General features: G+C 60.9%; 2 protein-coding genes across 4 annotated transcripts in view; both read right to left on the minus strand.

The window, feature by feature from the left end:
- Positions 1–329: 329 nt before the first annotated feature.
- WDR18 (WD repeat domain 18) lies at positions 330–8,117 on the minus strand. The gene is made up of 10 exons (XM_012745799.2): positions 7,511–8,117; positions 6,372–6,482; positions 4,244–4,377; positions 3,819–3,960; positions 3,298–3,441; positions 3,151–3,215; positions 2,918–3,042; positions 2,671–2,837; positions 904–972; positions 330–738 (listed from the first exon to the last, which is right to left on the minus strand). Exons 1-10 carry the CDS (start codon positions 7,718–7,720, stop codon positions 607–609), a joined length of 1,299 nt encoding a protein of 432 aa, XP_012601253.1. The 5' UTR covers positions 7,721–8,117; the 3' UTR covers positions 330–606.
- A 3,078-nt stretch (positions 8,118–11,195) lies between these two features.
- ARID3A (AT-rich interaction domain 3A) overlaps positions 11,196–15,285 on the minus strand; it is a 33,978-nt gene continuing 29,888 nt past the window's right edge. For 2 of the 3 annotated variants that reach the window (XM_012745816.3, XM_075997993.1), the window contains exon 8: positions 14,542–15,004. In XM_012745816.3, coding sequence (XP_012601270.2) covers positions 14,571–15,004 — 434 coding nt within the window. In that variant the 3' untranslated portion in view covers positions 14,542–14,570. The other variant, XM_075997994.1, reaches the window with a different exon arrangement.

Raw genomic sequence — 15,285 nt, forward strand, 5'->3', positions numbered from 1 at the left:
TCAGACAGTTGGATGCTGCATGGGAGGGGAGGGGGGACGACACCCTCCTCGCCCCTGGGGCTGGTCCCCAATGTCCCTCTAGACCAGTCTACCCCTGGGAACTGGGACCCCATGTGGCTGTCACCACTCAGACACCCACCACAGGGGACCCTGGGGTGGTCTTAGGGTGGGGGCAGCAGACCCAATTCTGAGAACAGTGTCCCTGGATACTGGATCTTAAAATCTGCCTCTTCCGTGGCCGAGTGCAGCTGAGGCTGGCCTCTGCCACCCCGGGAGGGCCCTGAGCACCGGGCACAGGGCCTTGCGGGGCACACACGGGGCAAAGAGGAGAGTTTTCATGTCATCTTTTGTTAAAAACAGACCAGCACCAACATGACCTAACGTGACACAAGACATCAGTGCAGTGACAGGAGACAAGTCCGTCCGATCACCGGAGGAAAAACCCCAAAGGAAACACGAGGGTGGCTCAGCGAGTCCGGCCCTGGAGCGCTGGGGGCCACCTCTGCCGAGGCTCGCCCAGCTCGGCTGGCGCAGGGGCCTGGACCACATTCGAGGGGGGCAGGCCTGGGGCTTTTCAGGGTGGGGTCTGCCCCAGCAGCGGCCGCCTCACTTGGCCGGCCGGGTGATGATGCGCGTGGAGAAGTCGAAGAGGTCGCGGTTGATCTTGCGCAGGTTGCGCACCTCGTCCTCCAGCTCGGTCACGCGGACCCGCAGCTGGTCCTGGCCGCCCAGCACGTTCTGGGGGAAGGGCGCGGGGTCAGAGGACAGAGGCGACCTTGGACAACCCACCACAGCTGCAAGGGTCACCCATCTCCACCAAGCAAGACCAAGGGCGGGGCACCAACCCCTCAGACACCTGCCAGGCCCCCCGAGGCCCCGCCCCCAGGACCCCGCCCCACCCACCTTCTCCATGGTGTTGCACATGACCCCCTGCAGCTGCTCCATCCGCTCCAGGTAGCTGGGCTCAGAGCCCTGCAACACAAGGGCCGGCAGGTGACCCCAGGGCTCCTGCCTCACACCCCGTGCTGCAACCGTGTCATCCTAAGTGGGACGCCCCCAACAGAAGGGGAGACTGAGGTATGGCGGGCAGGTGGTGATTGCCAACCCCTCCCAAGGCTGCAGGCTGCACCACGTGCTCCCAACTCTTCAAATCTGCTCCGGGCCTCTGCACCTGGGACCGGTCAGAGCACAGCGTGGGGCTTGAAGGAGACCAGAGTCAAGAAGGCTCCAGAACAGAGGGCCGGGCAAGGGCCAGACAGCCCGCAGGGAGAGCCTGACCACCCTGCTAGGCCACTGCCTCGAGCAGAGGCACCAGGTAGGGCGGATGGATGTGGCTGCAGGGGCCGGGGACCAGCCATCTCCCCAACGACACTGGGACCAGCCTGGCCACCCGCCAGCCATGGGTGCCACCACTCCCATCTGTGGGTCTCTGGGAAAGGCTGACACCCTCCACCGGGGCCTCATGTGATTCCACAGCAATGGACAAGGTTCGGCCAGACCCCCCTTGACGACAGTCAAGTGGAGCTGGCTGGAACACGGGGTACAGATTGCTAGAGGCCCTGGGGTCAGAGAGACAGCCAGGCTTGGGGGGCCAGGGAGGGGAAGCACCGCTGGAAGGCCTGGCCATGGTCCCCCAGGAACCACTGGAGCCACAGCTGCCCTGCTGTAGCAGGGAGGGCTGGGACACAAAATGCCACCGAGTGACAGAGTCCAGTTTCACTCTGGAGGGTCCCAGCACTTTCTGATTCGGGTTTCCCCTTTGCCCCCACACTGCCAGCAGCCAGTCCAGCCCGTGCCCCAGCCCAGCAGGTGGCAAGAGGGGCTGCCGGATGGACAGGCAGACGGAGGGCGGCTTCTTTCCTGGCCGCCCGCCCCCAAGCCTGCGGGTTTGGGCAGACACAGAGCCACGCTCAGATCTCCCGGCAGAGATAACGGCGTCTCCTGGGTGCAGGGCCTGCAGGACGGGCACCCTTCAGATAAAAAATCAATTTGTGCTTCATGTAAGAAGACAGCTGCGTGGGGAGGAGTGCCAAGCGCCCGGAGCCCAGCAAGGGAGACAGTCAGTGACACCAGACGCCAAGGACACTGGCGGCTCCCTGAAGGTCGGTGGGAAGCTCCTGGCAGCCCCAGGGACCCCTCAGCCCCCATCCCTGGCCCAGCCCACCGCACTGGCTCCCAGGCCTGCCCCCAGTGTGTGGAATGTCCCAGAACGGTGCTCCATCCCCACAGATGGAAAGTCTATGCAGGGCGGCTCCAGCGCACTGGGGTACAGCCCAGGACCCCGCCCCCTGCACCCAGGGCCGCTTTTACACCTTCAGAAGCCCAGACAGGAACCCTCCTGCCCTGGCCCTTTGCAGGAAGATCTCGCTGAGTGTCCTGGAGCTGCCCGCGGCAGGAAGGCGGGCGCGTGGGGTGCGCAGCTGGCCCTCAGGGTCAGGCAAGGGCTTAACATTCCGGAGTCTCCAGTCCGCACTGCAGTGACCACCGTTACCCAGGGCATGTGGAGGCCACCTCACAGTTACCGTCCCCTCGGTGACTGTCCCCTCGTCCCCCCATACGCCCCGGTGCTCCGCCAGGGTGGAGCCAGCCCAACGGGCAGAACCAGAGGAGGGAAGGGTGGGGGTGGGGTTCCTCCCCAGGGCTGGGAGGCGTGGCGCCCACAGTCCCTACCTGCTGGTGCAGGCCCAGGCGCAGGGTGAGGCCCCCGCGGCGCAGCTCGTCCCCATGCTCGGCGCCCAGCAGGTGCTTGTTGAAGTGGGGCAGCGGCAGGCTGGGCCTGAAGTCCGAGTTCAGCATGCTGAGAGGCGCCAGCAGGATGGTGGCGTTGGTCACAGGGCCTGGGGTCAGGCGGCAGTCAGGCCCCACCCTAGCACCCCCCCCTTCCCGAACGGCCCTCCCACCCCTCCATGGGCGCCACCTTTGAGCGCCACTGTCCGGATGCACTGCTTGCTCTGCACGTCCCAGAGCCGCACGGTCTCATCGTGGGAGCCCGAGAGCAGCACGCTGCCGTCCGTGGACACCGACAGGCAGGTCACCTGGTTCCTGGGGCAGACAGGCAGGTGTCAGAGTCCCCCTGCTCCGGTGCACAAAGGGGAGGTGCCAGCACCCCGCCCCCAAGACACACCTGGGAGGCCCGGGCTGAGTCCCCACCTGTGCCCTTTGAAGACCTTCCCGGTGTCCTGCTCCGGCTGGAAGCTCCGCTCCCTCTGCCCGGGCTGTGGGGGGCACGCGGGGGTGAGCAGCAGGGACCGGCGCCTGCAGGGTCCCGCGCTCCCACGTCACCCACTGGCCACTCACCCAGGTGCAGAGGTCCACCTGGAAAATGGAGCCGTCGCTGCCGCCGCAGAACATGTGGTGCTCGGCCAGGTCTGTGGTCACAGCCATGATGCCCACGTCAAACAGCACCGAGAGCAGCAGGTCGCCCGAGGAGATCTCCCACAGCTGCAGGGCGGGGGTGGTGGGGGGCGCGTGGACCGGGGTGTGGGCACTGAGAGCCGGGCCAGCCCCCACCAGGAGACCCTGCCCCAGGGCTGAGGGACTCAGCCTGTCCTGAAATGCGGCTCTGTCCACAGGCCAGTGACCCCTGGGTCTCCCTCCCTGGACCCCTGGACGAGACTCAAGGGCAACGATTGCCCCAGGCTTGGCCAAGGCGCCGGGCACAGCTGGCTGAGTGGGAATTTCCAGGCCGATAGAGACCTGGACTGGCCACCCTCTGGGGACGTCCTTGGGCTGGGAGCATAGGAGATTACAAGCTGTCTGGAGCACGGACAGCAGCGGGGGAGGGGCCTGGCTCACAGACCGCGTGGGGTGGACTCTACCTTCACGGTCTGGTCCAGCGAGGCGGTGGCTGCCCGGGCCAGAGGCCCCCCGAAGCCACAGTGCAGGTCTGTGATGGGGAGCGTGTGGTGAGACCAGACGTGCCGGGGGGCCGGGATCCTGGAGGGGTCGGCCTGCAGCACGCTGGGGGAGGGGCAGGAGCTCAGGAGGGGAGGGCAGGGGTGCAGCCCCCAGGCCAGGTCCTCTTACATTGGCTGCCTGCACACCTGCCTCCACCTGGCATCCGCCACCTCACCTGAGTCAACTCCAGAATGGTCCCCACAGCACCCCAGAGTCTGACGCAGGCAGCCAGGCCCCCTGGACAGCCGCCCCGTCCTCCGCACTCTGGCCCCCAGGCTCCCTTCTGCCCCCGGCTTCGGGGCTTAACGTCCCGGTAAGACCCCGGGGTGCGGGTCCTGGGCGCTACCTGCAGAGGCTCCACACCAGCACCAGGCAGTCCTTGCCCCCCGAGAGGAAGTGGCTGCTGTCCCCTGTGAACTGCAGGCAGGAGACGTCCTGGTAGTGCCGGCTCAGGATGACCAGAAGGTTCCCGGTGGAGACCTGGGAGGCGGCAGGGGCACTGGGTCAGGGGAGGACACAGGGCTGCAGCTCCCAGCACCCCCACTGCCACATCACCATAGGTTTGCCCCAGTGGGCGTCCCCTGGCCCAGGACTGACCACAGAGGTGACACAGGGCTTCCCATGTGGGTCCCTCGGGGACAGCTGTACTCAGGACCTTCGGGCCTCCCTCAGGACTATTTGGTCACCATGGGAAGTTGCCCGTGGGCAGGCTGTGACAATGGCTGGCAGAGGGGTGCGGGTGCTGCCCCTGGCGGGGGTGACCCAAGCACCAGCAGGAAGGCTGGCGGTTCTGTCTAAGAGGGATGTCAGCGGGTGCCGGGGCGGCGGGAGGCGAAGTCTATTGCAGGACTCCAGGAAGGGTCAGGGTGGGGAGAGATGCTGTTATGGGTTGACCGGCACACCCCCCAAAACATGTTCAAGTCCTGACTCCTAGGACCTGTGAAGTGACCCTATTTGGATATAGGGTTTTTACACACATAATTAGTTAACATGAGCCCGTACTAGAGTAGGGTGGGCCCTGAATCTGATGTGACCGGTGTCCTTGCAAGGAGAGGGAGGTTTGGACAGACACACACACAAGAGGCCATGTGACAATGGAGACAGAGACTGGAATGACTCATCTACAAGCCAAGGGACGCCAAGGACTGCCGGCCACCCTTGGGAGCTGGAAGAGGCAGGTGGGGGAGTGCTGCCCTGCGGACACCTTGATTTCGGACTTCTAGTCTCCAGAACTGGGAGGGGATATGTTTCTCTTGTGCCTTTGGAGCCCCTTGGGGCTGACAAGCCACTCCCCCTCTCCAGGCCTGGTTTCCTGGCCTGCAAGACGGGCCTAACCCAGTGTGCAGGACTGAACGGTACCAGATTAAACTCGGTCTGGGTAAACCCCAAACCGCGAAGAGGCCCCTCATGTAACCTCTACTGTCTCGGAGCCGGAGGGTTGGGACCAGCATGGGCCCCATCACACCCCTACCCCTACTCCGGGAGGTCCTCGTGACCAGGTACGAGTAAGAGGCACAGACCAGCCGCTGAGCCCACAGCTCCTGCGCTAGGATTCACGGCTCTGTCTCTACTCACCCTCACCCCGCTACGGCGGCGGCAAGTACAGCCAGGCCACCCCTGGCTGGAGCTCTGGCCTCTGGCTGGCCGTGCTGGGGGTGCCCTCTTGTGGCCACAGCTCATGAGGGTCAGAAACTCTCCAGGAGGCTGGGGGAGCCCTGGCCAGGCAGCACCCCTGCCCCACCACACACAGACAGTCCCTCCCATTGTCCCATCAGCCATTTGATTTCTACCCGTGTCCCCTGCTCCAGATTGCCAGTGACCAGGGTGAGGCCTTCTACAGTGATAGGTAACCAATGAGGCACTGCTCGCTCCCTACCTTGGTTTACCTGTCTGTGCCCAGACAACTATATCCTCATTTCAAAGTCACAGACTGAGGTTTAAAAGCCCCGGATGCCCTGTCACTCAGAGACCTCACGCCCGGGCCACACAGTTCTCTTGGCAGCCTCCTGGGGGAGGCGTACGGCACTGTCCACCCTGTTCCACACGGGGCAAGGGCAGGTCTCCCCCCAGACGTTTGTAATAACATGGCCAATGAGCCAACCCAGCAGCTGCGGGCCAAACCCCATGGAGGTCTGAATTTGCAAACAAAGCTTTACGGGCACACCTCCATGCTTGGTCATTTGGTGCCACCCAACCAGCTTTCTCTGACCAGGACAGAGCTGGGTGGTCAGGGGCCAGGCTACCCTGCACTCTGTGCAGTGAGCACTCATGGCCATTTAAAGACTAGTCCTCTTTGGGACTTGCAAGGGTCTTGAGGGGAACCAGACCCCCAAGTGATCACAGGTCCAGGTGCCCCAGGCCTGGGATCTAAACCTCATGGTACCTTCCTGGTGCCCTGAAGGTGACACTCAGGTGGGCTCCCTCTAGAGGTAGGCCTGTCCTGTGTGAAAATCTCTGGGCTCTGATCCTCTTACCTCCCACAGGTATATACTTTCTGCAATTCCTGCCAGGACGTAAAGGCCGTTGGGTGATGTGGTCAGACAGGTGACAGGCCCAGGACACATGATCTTCTGCTGGAGCTGGTCCTAGGGACACACAACAGGCCTTGTGAGCTTCATGCAGGACATGGGGCCCCTAAGGCAGTGGAGAGTGGTGAGGGGAGGGGACGCCCAGGGGCACCTAGCTGGTTAGTCCAGAGCATTAGACTCCCGAGCACTAGAAAGGGGTCGGGAACAGGGTGGTTTGAGGAAATGCACGGTCTGTCCAGAAGTGTTCACACCAGGCCCCGAAGGCTGGAGGTGGAGGACATAAGAAGGCCAATGTTGGGGGTAGAGGGACCAAAGGGACCCTGGTGGGGCCAGAGAGGGTTCAAGGTGGTCTGAGGCCTGAGAGCTCAATGGCCCAATCCCTCCTCTCCTAACATCCAAGCTATGACCTTAAGCCTCAGTTTTCACCTCTCTAAAGTGGGTAAACTGCCTAGGTTGTGCGTGGGTTTGACCAGGTGATGCCAGAGCACAGAGTCTGCCCCAGGAGATCTCAGCGGGCATGTGGGGCAGCTTCTGGGGTTGCAGAGGGGAAATGGTGGGCCAATGACGAAGGTGTGTGCAACACTTTGGGGTCTACAAATGCATGAGTCTCCTGGGCTAGGGCTAGCCCTTCAGAAGGCTCCCCCAGACCTCAGACCTTCTCTCTTTCTCCAAAACCATGAGATCCACGCAACCCCAGACTGCATGCTTAATCAAACTTCGCGCTCCAGACTCCCGTGTGCGCAGTCGCCCCAAGGGACCGCCCCCCTTCCCCAAATTCTCCATGTGGGCATGCGCAAAGCTAGCTGCCTAGAGACCCGCCCCCTCCACTGCCCAAACCGGAGCCTCCCCCAACTCCGCGCGCTCCCAGAGCGTCCCGTTAATCCCAACCGTCTCAGGGCTCACATTTTCCTACCCCCAAAAGCCCCAGGCCCGCGCATGCGCGCAGCGACCTAACCAAGACCTCCCAACCCTGATTCAGGGCGCGTGCAGCCCCCCCACTGGCCCTTCCCCCGACCTTGATCTCGGGCGCCCCGTGTACCCCCCTTCCCAACAAAGGAGTCTAGGGCTAGCTGGCGCCGCCGCACCTTCCGTTGCAGCTCCCAGGCGCTGATGTAGTTCTTGCCCAGCTGCGCCGCCAGCAGGTATTCGCCATTGAGCAGTGCCAGGCCGCGGGGTCCTGCCTGGCCACCGCGGTAGGTGAGCAGGTTGGCGCCCGAGTGCAGCTCCCACACGACGCAGCTCCACAGCGGTGCCGCCGAGTCCGTACACACGGCCACCTCCATGGGCGCCGCCATCTTGCCCCCCCCCACTGCTCCGGATGTGCGTCATCACCAGCGAGATGCGGGATCGCTGCACCGCGCGGGCTAGAGCGGCGCCTGTGCGGACCCACCGGGTGGCGGACCCGCGCGTGCGCACCAGCTTCGGGGAGGGGATTGCCCTGTGCTATGGGCTTTCCTGCTCTGCGGGGCTCCTGGTGTTGCGCGGTCGGGTTAGGGGTGTTAGGAGGCGACTTCCTGCAAGGCTGAGAGCCTTCTGCGAGAAGACAGTAGCTCCAGAGCCTGGGGTTCTGCCTTGGGCCTTCTCTGCTGTGCGTTTTTGGCCAAGTGACTAAACCTCTGGGATCCTTTTTTAATGTGCAAATAGGAATAGCAAAGTCCCGACCTCACGGGCCTGAAGGCGACACTGCGCGGAGAGCAGGCCGCGCCCTGACAACGGCGTCTCTAGTTGGCGCTCCGTGCGTCATAATTAAATGCTTCCTGATTGACGCCTGCGTCTCCCCTTTGACCCCGCCGCTTTGGGGGCCCCGAATTTGAATTTCCAGCGGGCGACTCGGTGCGGGTCGCCAGCCCTGTCCGCGCAGCGCCTGAGCGCGGGTCGCGGCTGCCGGCCCCGGGCCAAGTCTGAAAAGAGGATGTAAACAAAAAATGCGTGGCAGCCCTTGGAACGGGGAGAATTCGGGTGAAAGTCGGGGTCCCCTGCCCCGGACCGTGGCCCCCCGGCGGCTCCGGGCAGCGGCGCGGGGCCCGGCTCGGCCGCCAGGTGGCACGCGTGAGCCACCAGACGGGGCCGGCCCGGGCAGGGTAACCCTAACCCTTCCTGGGACCCCTAGACAGGAGCGCGACCCCTCCTGGGCGTCCGCAAGAGCAGCGTCCCCCAGGAGCTGCCTTTGAGCAGGGAGCTAACACCCCCCAGGGCGTGGTGCACCGGGCAGAGGCTTGTGCAAAGGCCCTGGGGCAGGGCTGTGGAGGGGGCTCTTGGGAGTGAATGGAGCCTGGATTTTATTTTATTCCAGAAGGGAAGGAGTCCACCCCCAGGATCGGCTGATGCCTCCAGTTTCCTCCAAGGTTGCTTTTAAAGTGTGAGCAAGAAAGACAAGTCCTTGAATGCTAATTTACACCTTTCCAACACCAACTCAGGGTGACATAGAGCTGATTTCACAACTTTTTTTTAAATTTATTTTTTAGTTTTTAGAGACAGGGTCTCACCCAGGCTGGAGTGCCGTGGCATCAGCCTAGCTCACTGCAGCCTCCAACTCCTGGGCTCAAGCAATCCTCCTGCCTCCTGAGTAGCTGGGACCACAGATGTGCACCATGCCTGGCTAATTTTTTAAAAAATGTTTTCTGTAGAGATGGGGTCTCACTATGTTGCCCAGGCTGATCTCAAACTCCCTAACTCAAGCGATCCTTCCCCCTCTGCCACCCAAAGTGCTGGGATTACAGAGCCACCACACCCAGCTGATTTCACCACTTTGAGCTGTGGGGCAGGTCACTGTGCAGCCCTGGGCCTCAGTTTCCCCACTTGCAAATCAAGGATGCTGTGGTTCCCCATGGTGGGTGCCCTGGAGGGTTCTTCAGGAGGGGTGGGATTGGTCCTCATCCAGGGGCATTTGGTCTGTATGGGTTTTAGATTCCAGGGTTCCAGGCCCCTGGGGCAGAACCAGCAGGTGTGAGCTGCAGGGGACCAATTGTGCAACGGGGGTGGAACCCGCCAGAGCAGGGGTGCCAGTGGTGGATGCCCGGGTGACGGGTGACGCTGGCAGGGCAGATGGATTGCAGTTTGGGCCCCTGCCACGGCCTAGCCCCAGGCCAAGCAGCCAAGCAGAGTGTTTGCCTCGCTCCTCCCCTCCCCAGGGACGCTGCCCGGCCAGGCTTCAGTGCGAGGTCAGAGGTCACCCCGCCCCCAGCCTGGTTCCTGGAATGAGGACAGACCAGTTGTGTCAGCGCAGTGCAGCCGGACAAAAGCCACACTTTGGGGACGTCTCCGGACCACCCAGCGGCCAGATCTCATTGGTGCCAGCCTTGCAGCTGCTCCCAAATCTGAGGCTGGGAGGGAGTGAAGGGCTGGGGAGTGGTGAGCGGAACAGGGAAACTGAGGCACACAGACGCGCGCGCGCGCGCACACACACACACAACCCGTTTGGGTATAACCCCGCTTTCTTCACTTCCCAGGGATTTATGGGGCACCGCCTGTTTGCAGCACTGGGTATACATGGTTGAGCCAAGCCAGACCCATCTCCCTCCCTGGGACCCACAGACCAGCCCGCAGCTCTGGGGCCTTCCTGGGCCTCCCATATCTGCGCTGATGGTGGCGGGGAAGGCAGACGGCTCAAGGGAACCCCTCTCTTTCTGGGGTGTCCCAGCCCCAAAGCCTCCGAGCTCTGCTCATCGAACGTGGTTTTGAGTTTCACCTTCTGGGCGCGGGGAAAGCCAGGGAGGGAGGAATGAACAGGACCTGACCATCCAGTTTGTTGGAAAGGGGACCTTTTTTTCCCCCAAATCATAGCTCTTCCCTTATCTCCCTGGGGTCCGGCGGGAAGACCTCCATCCTGGGCATCGTGTGCAGACGCGTTTCTGGCAGGAGTGGAAAAGGCCGCAGTGTTTAAAATGGGTTTCAGGAACCAACCGGCTGGGACAGGTAGGGAGGGGGTTGTTTGTCCCTGACTCTTCAGGCAGCCCTTGGGAGGGACCGGCCCAGGCCAGCAGTGGCTGGAGTCCGGGCCTGCCCACCTTCCGGCCACACTGACCTTCAGCGAGTCACGTCCCCGGGCGTGGGGCACCAGAGGGCGGAGGGCAGCTTGGACGCTCCTGGAAACCTCCTGGCCTGCTGCTCTCTTTGGGGACAGAGACCAAGGGACAGTCTGGGGGTTACAGACTGTGGCCACCCAAGGGCTGAATTCCACCCTTGGTCTTGTTTCCTGGGGCCACATGGTGCGGGCAAGGTAAAAATGGTGTCAACATAGCAGAAGGCCCCTGCCACCCCAGACCACAGCCTCCCCAAGAGGCTGCGTCTCTGCCTAGCCGGTGAGTCCCTGGGGTCAGGCAGTGGCGGAGCCGCCCTCCGCAGAGGGGAATGAAGGCAAACCAGGCGGGATCGGCGTCCTGGCCGCCCCGGACCTCCACCTGGCCCACGACAGGAATGTCCTCCGTGTCCAGACATGGGTGGGTGGGGATTGTGTGTGTTATAGGGCATGAGAAGGAGCCTCTCAAAGCAGGGCGGGAAGTCCATTCCGGCTGTAAGAACAGCTTGTGCAAAGTCCTGAGGCAGGACTAGGCCGCCACCTGCCCTAGAGCTTCGGTCAGATAACCCCAGAGTGGCTGGGCATTCTCTCTCAGCTGCTACAAGGTAGACCGGGTCTCCCTGTGAGCACAGGCTGGAGCCACCACTGCCCCCCAGGGAGCACTCCCAGTGGTGACAACCACAAATGTCCCCAGACATCACCCAGGGTCCCCTCAGGCCAAATGCTAACAAAAACACCAAGACAGGAGACAGTTTTTCTGTTAAAAGTCAGAAGTGTTTTGTCTTGTTTTAATATCTCATCAGCTTTACAGGGTTACAATTGTTTTAAATATTTCTGAAGTTTAAATACAATCTGCATAATAATGTTATAAAATGTAAACTTTCAGTGTTTTTTTTTTAATTTCAAAATCACACTTTTTTTTTGGTCTTTTTGTCTTTTTTTTTTCCCTTTTAATACGTGAATGTTCTGCAAAAAAAAAAAAAAAACAAAACCTGAAATTGTTACAGGCCACCCGGTGTGACAGGCTGGGCCCAACCAGAGGTAGAGAGAGTAGTTTATACCTTTTTTATTTTTATTTTTTTAAAGTTTAAAAAAATTTTTTCCTCCTTTTACCTGAGTTCAGGCGTGGTCCCCACGCCATCTGACAAACCCCAGAGACAGTGAAATTTCACAGGTCAAGAATGAAAGGCTGAATTCATGCTTGTCAAGAAAAAAAAAAAAAACAAAAACGCAAAGGCAAAATTGGGGAAAAAAAAGAAATAAAGTGGGCAAAAATGATAAAAGAAAAAAAATGCAACTGTACAAATGCACAAAAGTGTTAAAAACTAACCCAGCCGTCCCCAACGCCCCTGGCCCCGCCCTCCTGCCTGTCCCGACAGCTGGACAGCCAGACAGCCCTGTGGCCAGCCCTAAAGGTCCCCAGGAAGATTCTAGAAGTAACCTGTTCACAGACATCTCCAGAATGGGGGCCCCCGTGAGCCCCTCTGACCCTGAGCATGCGGGGTCCGCGCCAGCCCCGCAGACAGCAGCCCAGCCTCCAGGGTCCTCCAGCGGGGACAGATGTGCCCTTCCCCAGCCCAGTGTCCACACCACAGCGCTGAGCTGCACCCCAAAAAGCCGCCCTGGGAGACGGGTGTGGCAGGGAGACAAGTATGGGGGACCCTGGAAGCCACAGCTTCCGTCCAAGCGAGGGGACCCTTCACATCTGCAAGGCCAGCACGGCCACTGCCTTCCGGCCAGTCTGCTAGAGCGGGCCCAGCCCCGCGCCCGCCTGCCCCGCGGTCGCCAGTCCCACGGCCCGAGTGAGAGCCCGGATCGGATCCGCGACGCACGCGCTGGCCAGGCGCCCGCTGGATCACGGGTGCAGGCCCTGCCACGCCGCTCCCAGGGCACGCGGGAGCGATGGGCGGGGGGCCCAGCCCCAGGGGCACAGTTTTTGGCATCACAAGTCAGACCTGAGGTAGAAAGAAGCACGCAGCAGACATTCCCCCGCCCGGGCGGGGCTGCGCGCAGGACAAGGGGCTCCGCGGCGGGAGGTGGCCGGCGTCCAGGCCGACTTCAGACAGGTCCAGGTGGTTCTCGCAGTGGGGCGAGGTAACCTCACAGGACAAAAAGACCCCCTTCCTGGACGATTGTGCTGCCAAGGCCCCCGCCCCAGAAGAGATGGGGCAGAGAGAACCTTCCAGAAGGAAAAAAAAAAAATAAGAGGAGACCCCCAGCATGCCCACCTCCCCTCCAGGAACGGGGGCTGCATGACAGCCACCCTGAGAGCTGACGAGAGAGAGGTTCCCTCCCCAAAGACACACCCCGCAGCAGGAAACTGAATTCAGACACTGGGGGCCTGGGGACCCCCCCAAGGTCTCCAAGGCAGCTGGCTGGGGTAGGGGGAGCTGGGGGGCTCCCTGGGACCAATTAGAGACTCCGGGGCTCACCCCGGGAACAGCTGAGCTAATCCCTGTTCTCCCCAAGAGAAACCCAAGCAAACCCAGCGCTGCCCTGCAGGGAGCCGCGACAGCAGGCAGGTCCCCAGGGCCGGGCTGAGGGGCTCCTGCCCCCCAGCTGCAGCCACAGTAAACCCAGCTCAGCCTTCATGAACCCCACTTTCTTCCAACCTGGGGGAGTGGTCCCAACCTACAGGATGGCCCCTCGCCAAAGGGGCGGGGGGGGGAGAGAAGGAGCTAGAATGTTGAGGGGTGTGAGGGTGATTACGAGATGCCGTGGCCCCAAAGTCCTCACCCTGAGCTGGGCCCGGCCTCACCCCCATTCCGCAACATCGACTGTCCCCCGAGACAGCCCTCACAGGCAAGAGAAGAACCCCCAGACGGCCACATTCATCCCTGAGTCAGGAGCCTGGGGGCTGTGATGGGGGGAGCCCCCCACGCTCCGGGCCCCTTTTCCACGCTTCCTAATTAAGACTTCCAGGCGCAAGAGCCCCGCGCCCCAGCATGCACCCCCCGCGGCCACGGCACCTGAGTTTGTCCTCGCTGCTCCCGCCCCGCAGATCCAGGACCCCAGCACGGCACAAAGGAACCCATGTCGGCCACGAGAAAAACAAAAAGGTTATTACTTTTTTGTTTGTTGGTTTGTTTTTGCTTTTTCAAGTTCGGTTTCCCTGAATGAACACATATATATAGATATATAGATATATAGATATTCCTCTTCCTAACGTTTGATTCCTTTACTCCCCCCCCAAGAATAAAATAAGAATATTTACAAAACAAAACCCCTGAAACCTATTTAAAAAAACAAAAATCCCCATAGAGTTTCAATGTCACTATGAGTTTAAAAAAAAAAAAAGTTCCCAAAGCAATTAAGAAAAAAAAAATTCAGTGATCTCAGCTCAGGGGTTTCATTCAACACAAGGAGCTTGGAGTGGTGAGTGTGTGATGAATAGGAAATTAAAAAAAAAAAAAAAAAAAGGAAAATAGACAAAAAAATGAAAACACACAGTGCAGGGGTGTATGAGGTAAACAAGATGGGCCGGACGTCGCAGCTGGTCCGACCAGGGCCCTGCGGGGCAGCCCTCGGAAAGACCTGCCTCCTGCCGTGTTCTGCTCCGCGTTGCTGTCCTCATGATTCATGTCTCTGAATGTCCGAAACCTGAGAAATTCAAGTGTTCCTTGGTTTTCCCCCGTTTTATTAAATTTTCTTTATATATATATATATATATATGTATCTATTTTTTTTTCTTTTCTTTTTGGCGTCAGCTGTGGCTCCTCTGTGGATAGTTTCCCTCCCCACCCGTATCTTCCGCCGTCCTGGCCCCTGCCTGCCCCCCGTCGACCCCCGACCCTGCCCGGTCTGGGGAGCTCCTGGGGGGGCGCGGGAGGGGGGGTGAGGCGGTTAAGGCAACGTAGAGTTATTTGAGGTAGAAGACGTGGCGGGTGCAGACGGCCCTGCTGGTGGCCCGGCCTGGCTGCCCCCGCTGCTGCTGCTGCTGCTGCTGGTCCCGCTGTTTCCTCCCCGGCTGCCGGGGTGCTGGCTGCTGCTGGTCCCGCCGCTCCCGCCACCGCTGCCGCCGCCACCTCCACTGCTGCCTTTGCTGGAAGCCGAGGGGGGCGTGGGTGCCGGCGGCTGAGCAAATAGCATTCCTAACGCAAGGACAGAAGAGACACGTTGCGGAGAGTTTAGTTCCCTCCGTGCACGCTGGCCCTTGCCCCTGTAGGATTCAGATGACCGCGCCCACATTTTGCCTTTAATTGCAGGAGTGTGCCGGGCCCTGCACCTGCTAGACACCAACGCCCTCCCATGAGCTCCTCTCCCCTTTGCCCGCCCACTGCGCGCACAGCAACCAGGCTGCTCCGTGCTGACAGCACCACCTGGTGGCCGCTGTGAACCGTGCGCCCAGCTGCACGTTGGCTTACACAGGAAGAGTGGAAAAAGCAGCTTAGCCATGAATCTGTGCTGTGGACTCCTTCCCACGTGCCCAGCACAGCGCCAAGCGGGACCAGGGCTGTCCTACCTGTGTACATGACGCCATTGATCTCGACAGACATGCTAATACTGTTGCTGCCATTGGTGCCGGTCAAGCTCACGGCCGAGTCCTGGCGGCTCTCAGGGGCTGTGGGGAGAAGAAAAACCACCCTCTAGGGTCATAAATACATCTGGGGACCGTCCTGTTTCGTGTCTGTCTCGCCCACTAGACCAGCGTCACAAACGTGAGGACTGTATCGTCACAGTCAGGCCGTCTCCAGTGCACGCAGCAGGTACTCGATATATATTTGTCGAATAAGACTGTATCTGGCCGGGCGTGGTGGCTCACACCTGTAATCCTAGCACTTTGGGAGGCCGAGGCGGGCGGATTGCTCAAGGTCAGGAGTTCGAAACCAGCCTGAGCGAGAC

This window comes from Microcebus murinus, chromosome 27 (assembly GCF_040939455.1).
Source record: "Microcebus murinus isolate Inina chromosome 27, M.murinus_Inina_mat1.0, whole genome shotgun sequence".
Taxonomy (NCBI): Eukaryota; Metazoa; Chordata; class Mammalia; order Primates; family Cheirogaleidae; genus Microcebus; species Microcebus murinus.

Coding starts and splice junctions, on each gene's coding strand:
- WDR18 (XM_012745799.2), bottom strand. CDS start 7,720: ATGGCGGCGCCCATGGAGGTGGCCGTGTGTACGGACTCGGCGGCACCG. Junction 2,838..2,917: donor CCGGACAGTGGCGCTCAAAG/GTGGCGCCCATG, acceptor GCCTGACCCCAG/GCCCTGTGACCAACGCCACC. Junction 973..2,670: donor GCCTGGGCCTGCACCAGCAG/GTAGGGACTGTG, acceptor CTTGTGTTGCAG/GGCTCTGAGCCCAGCTACCT.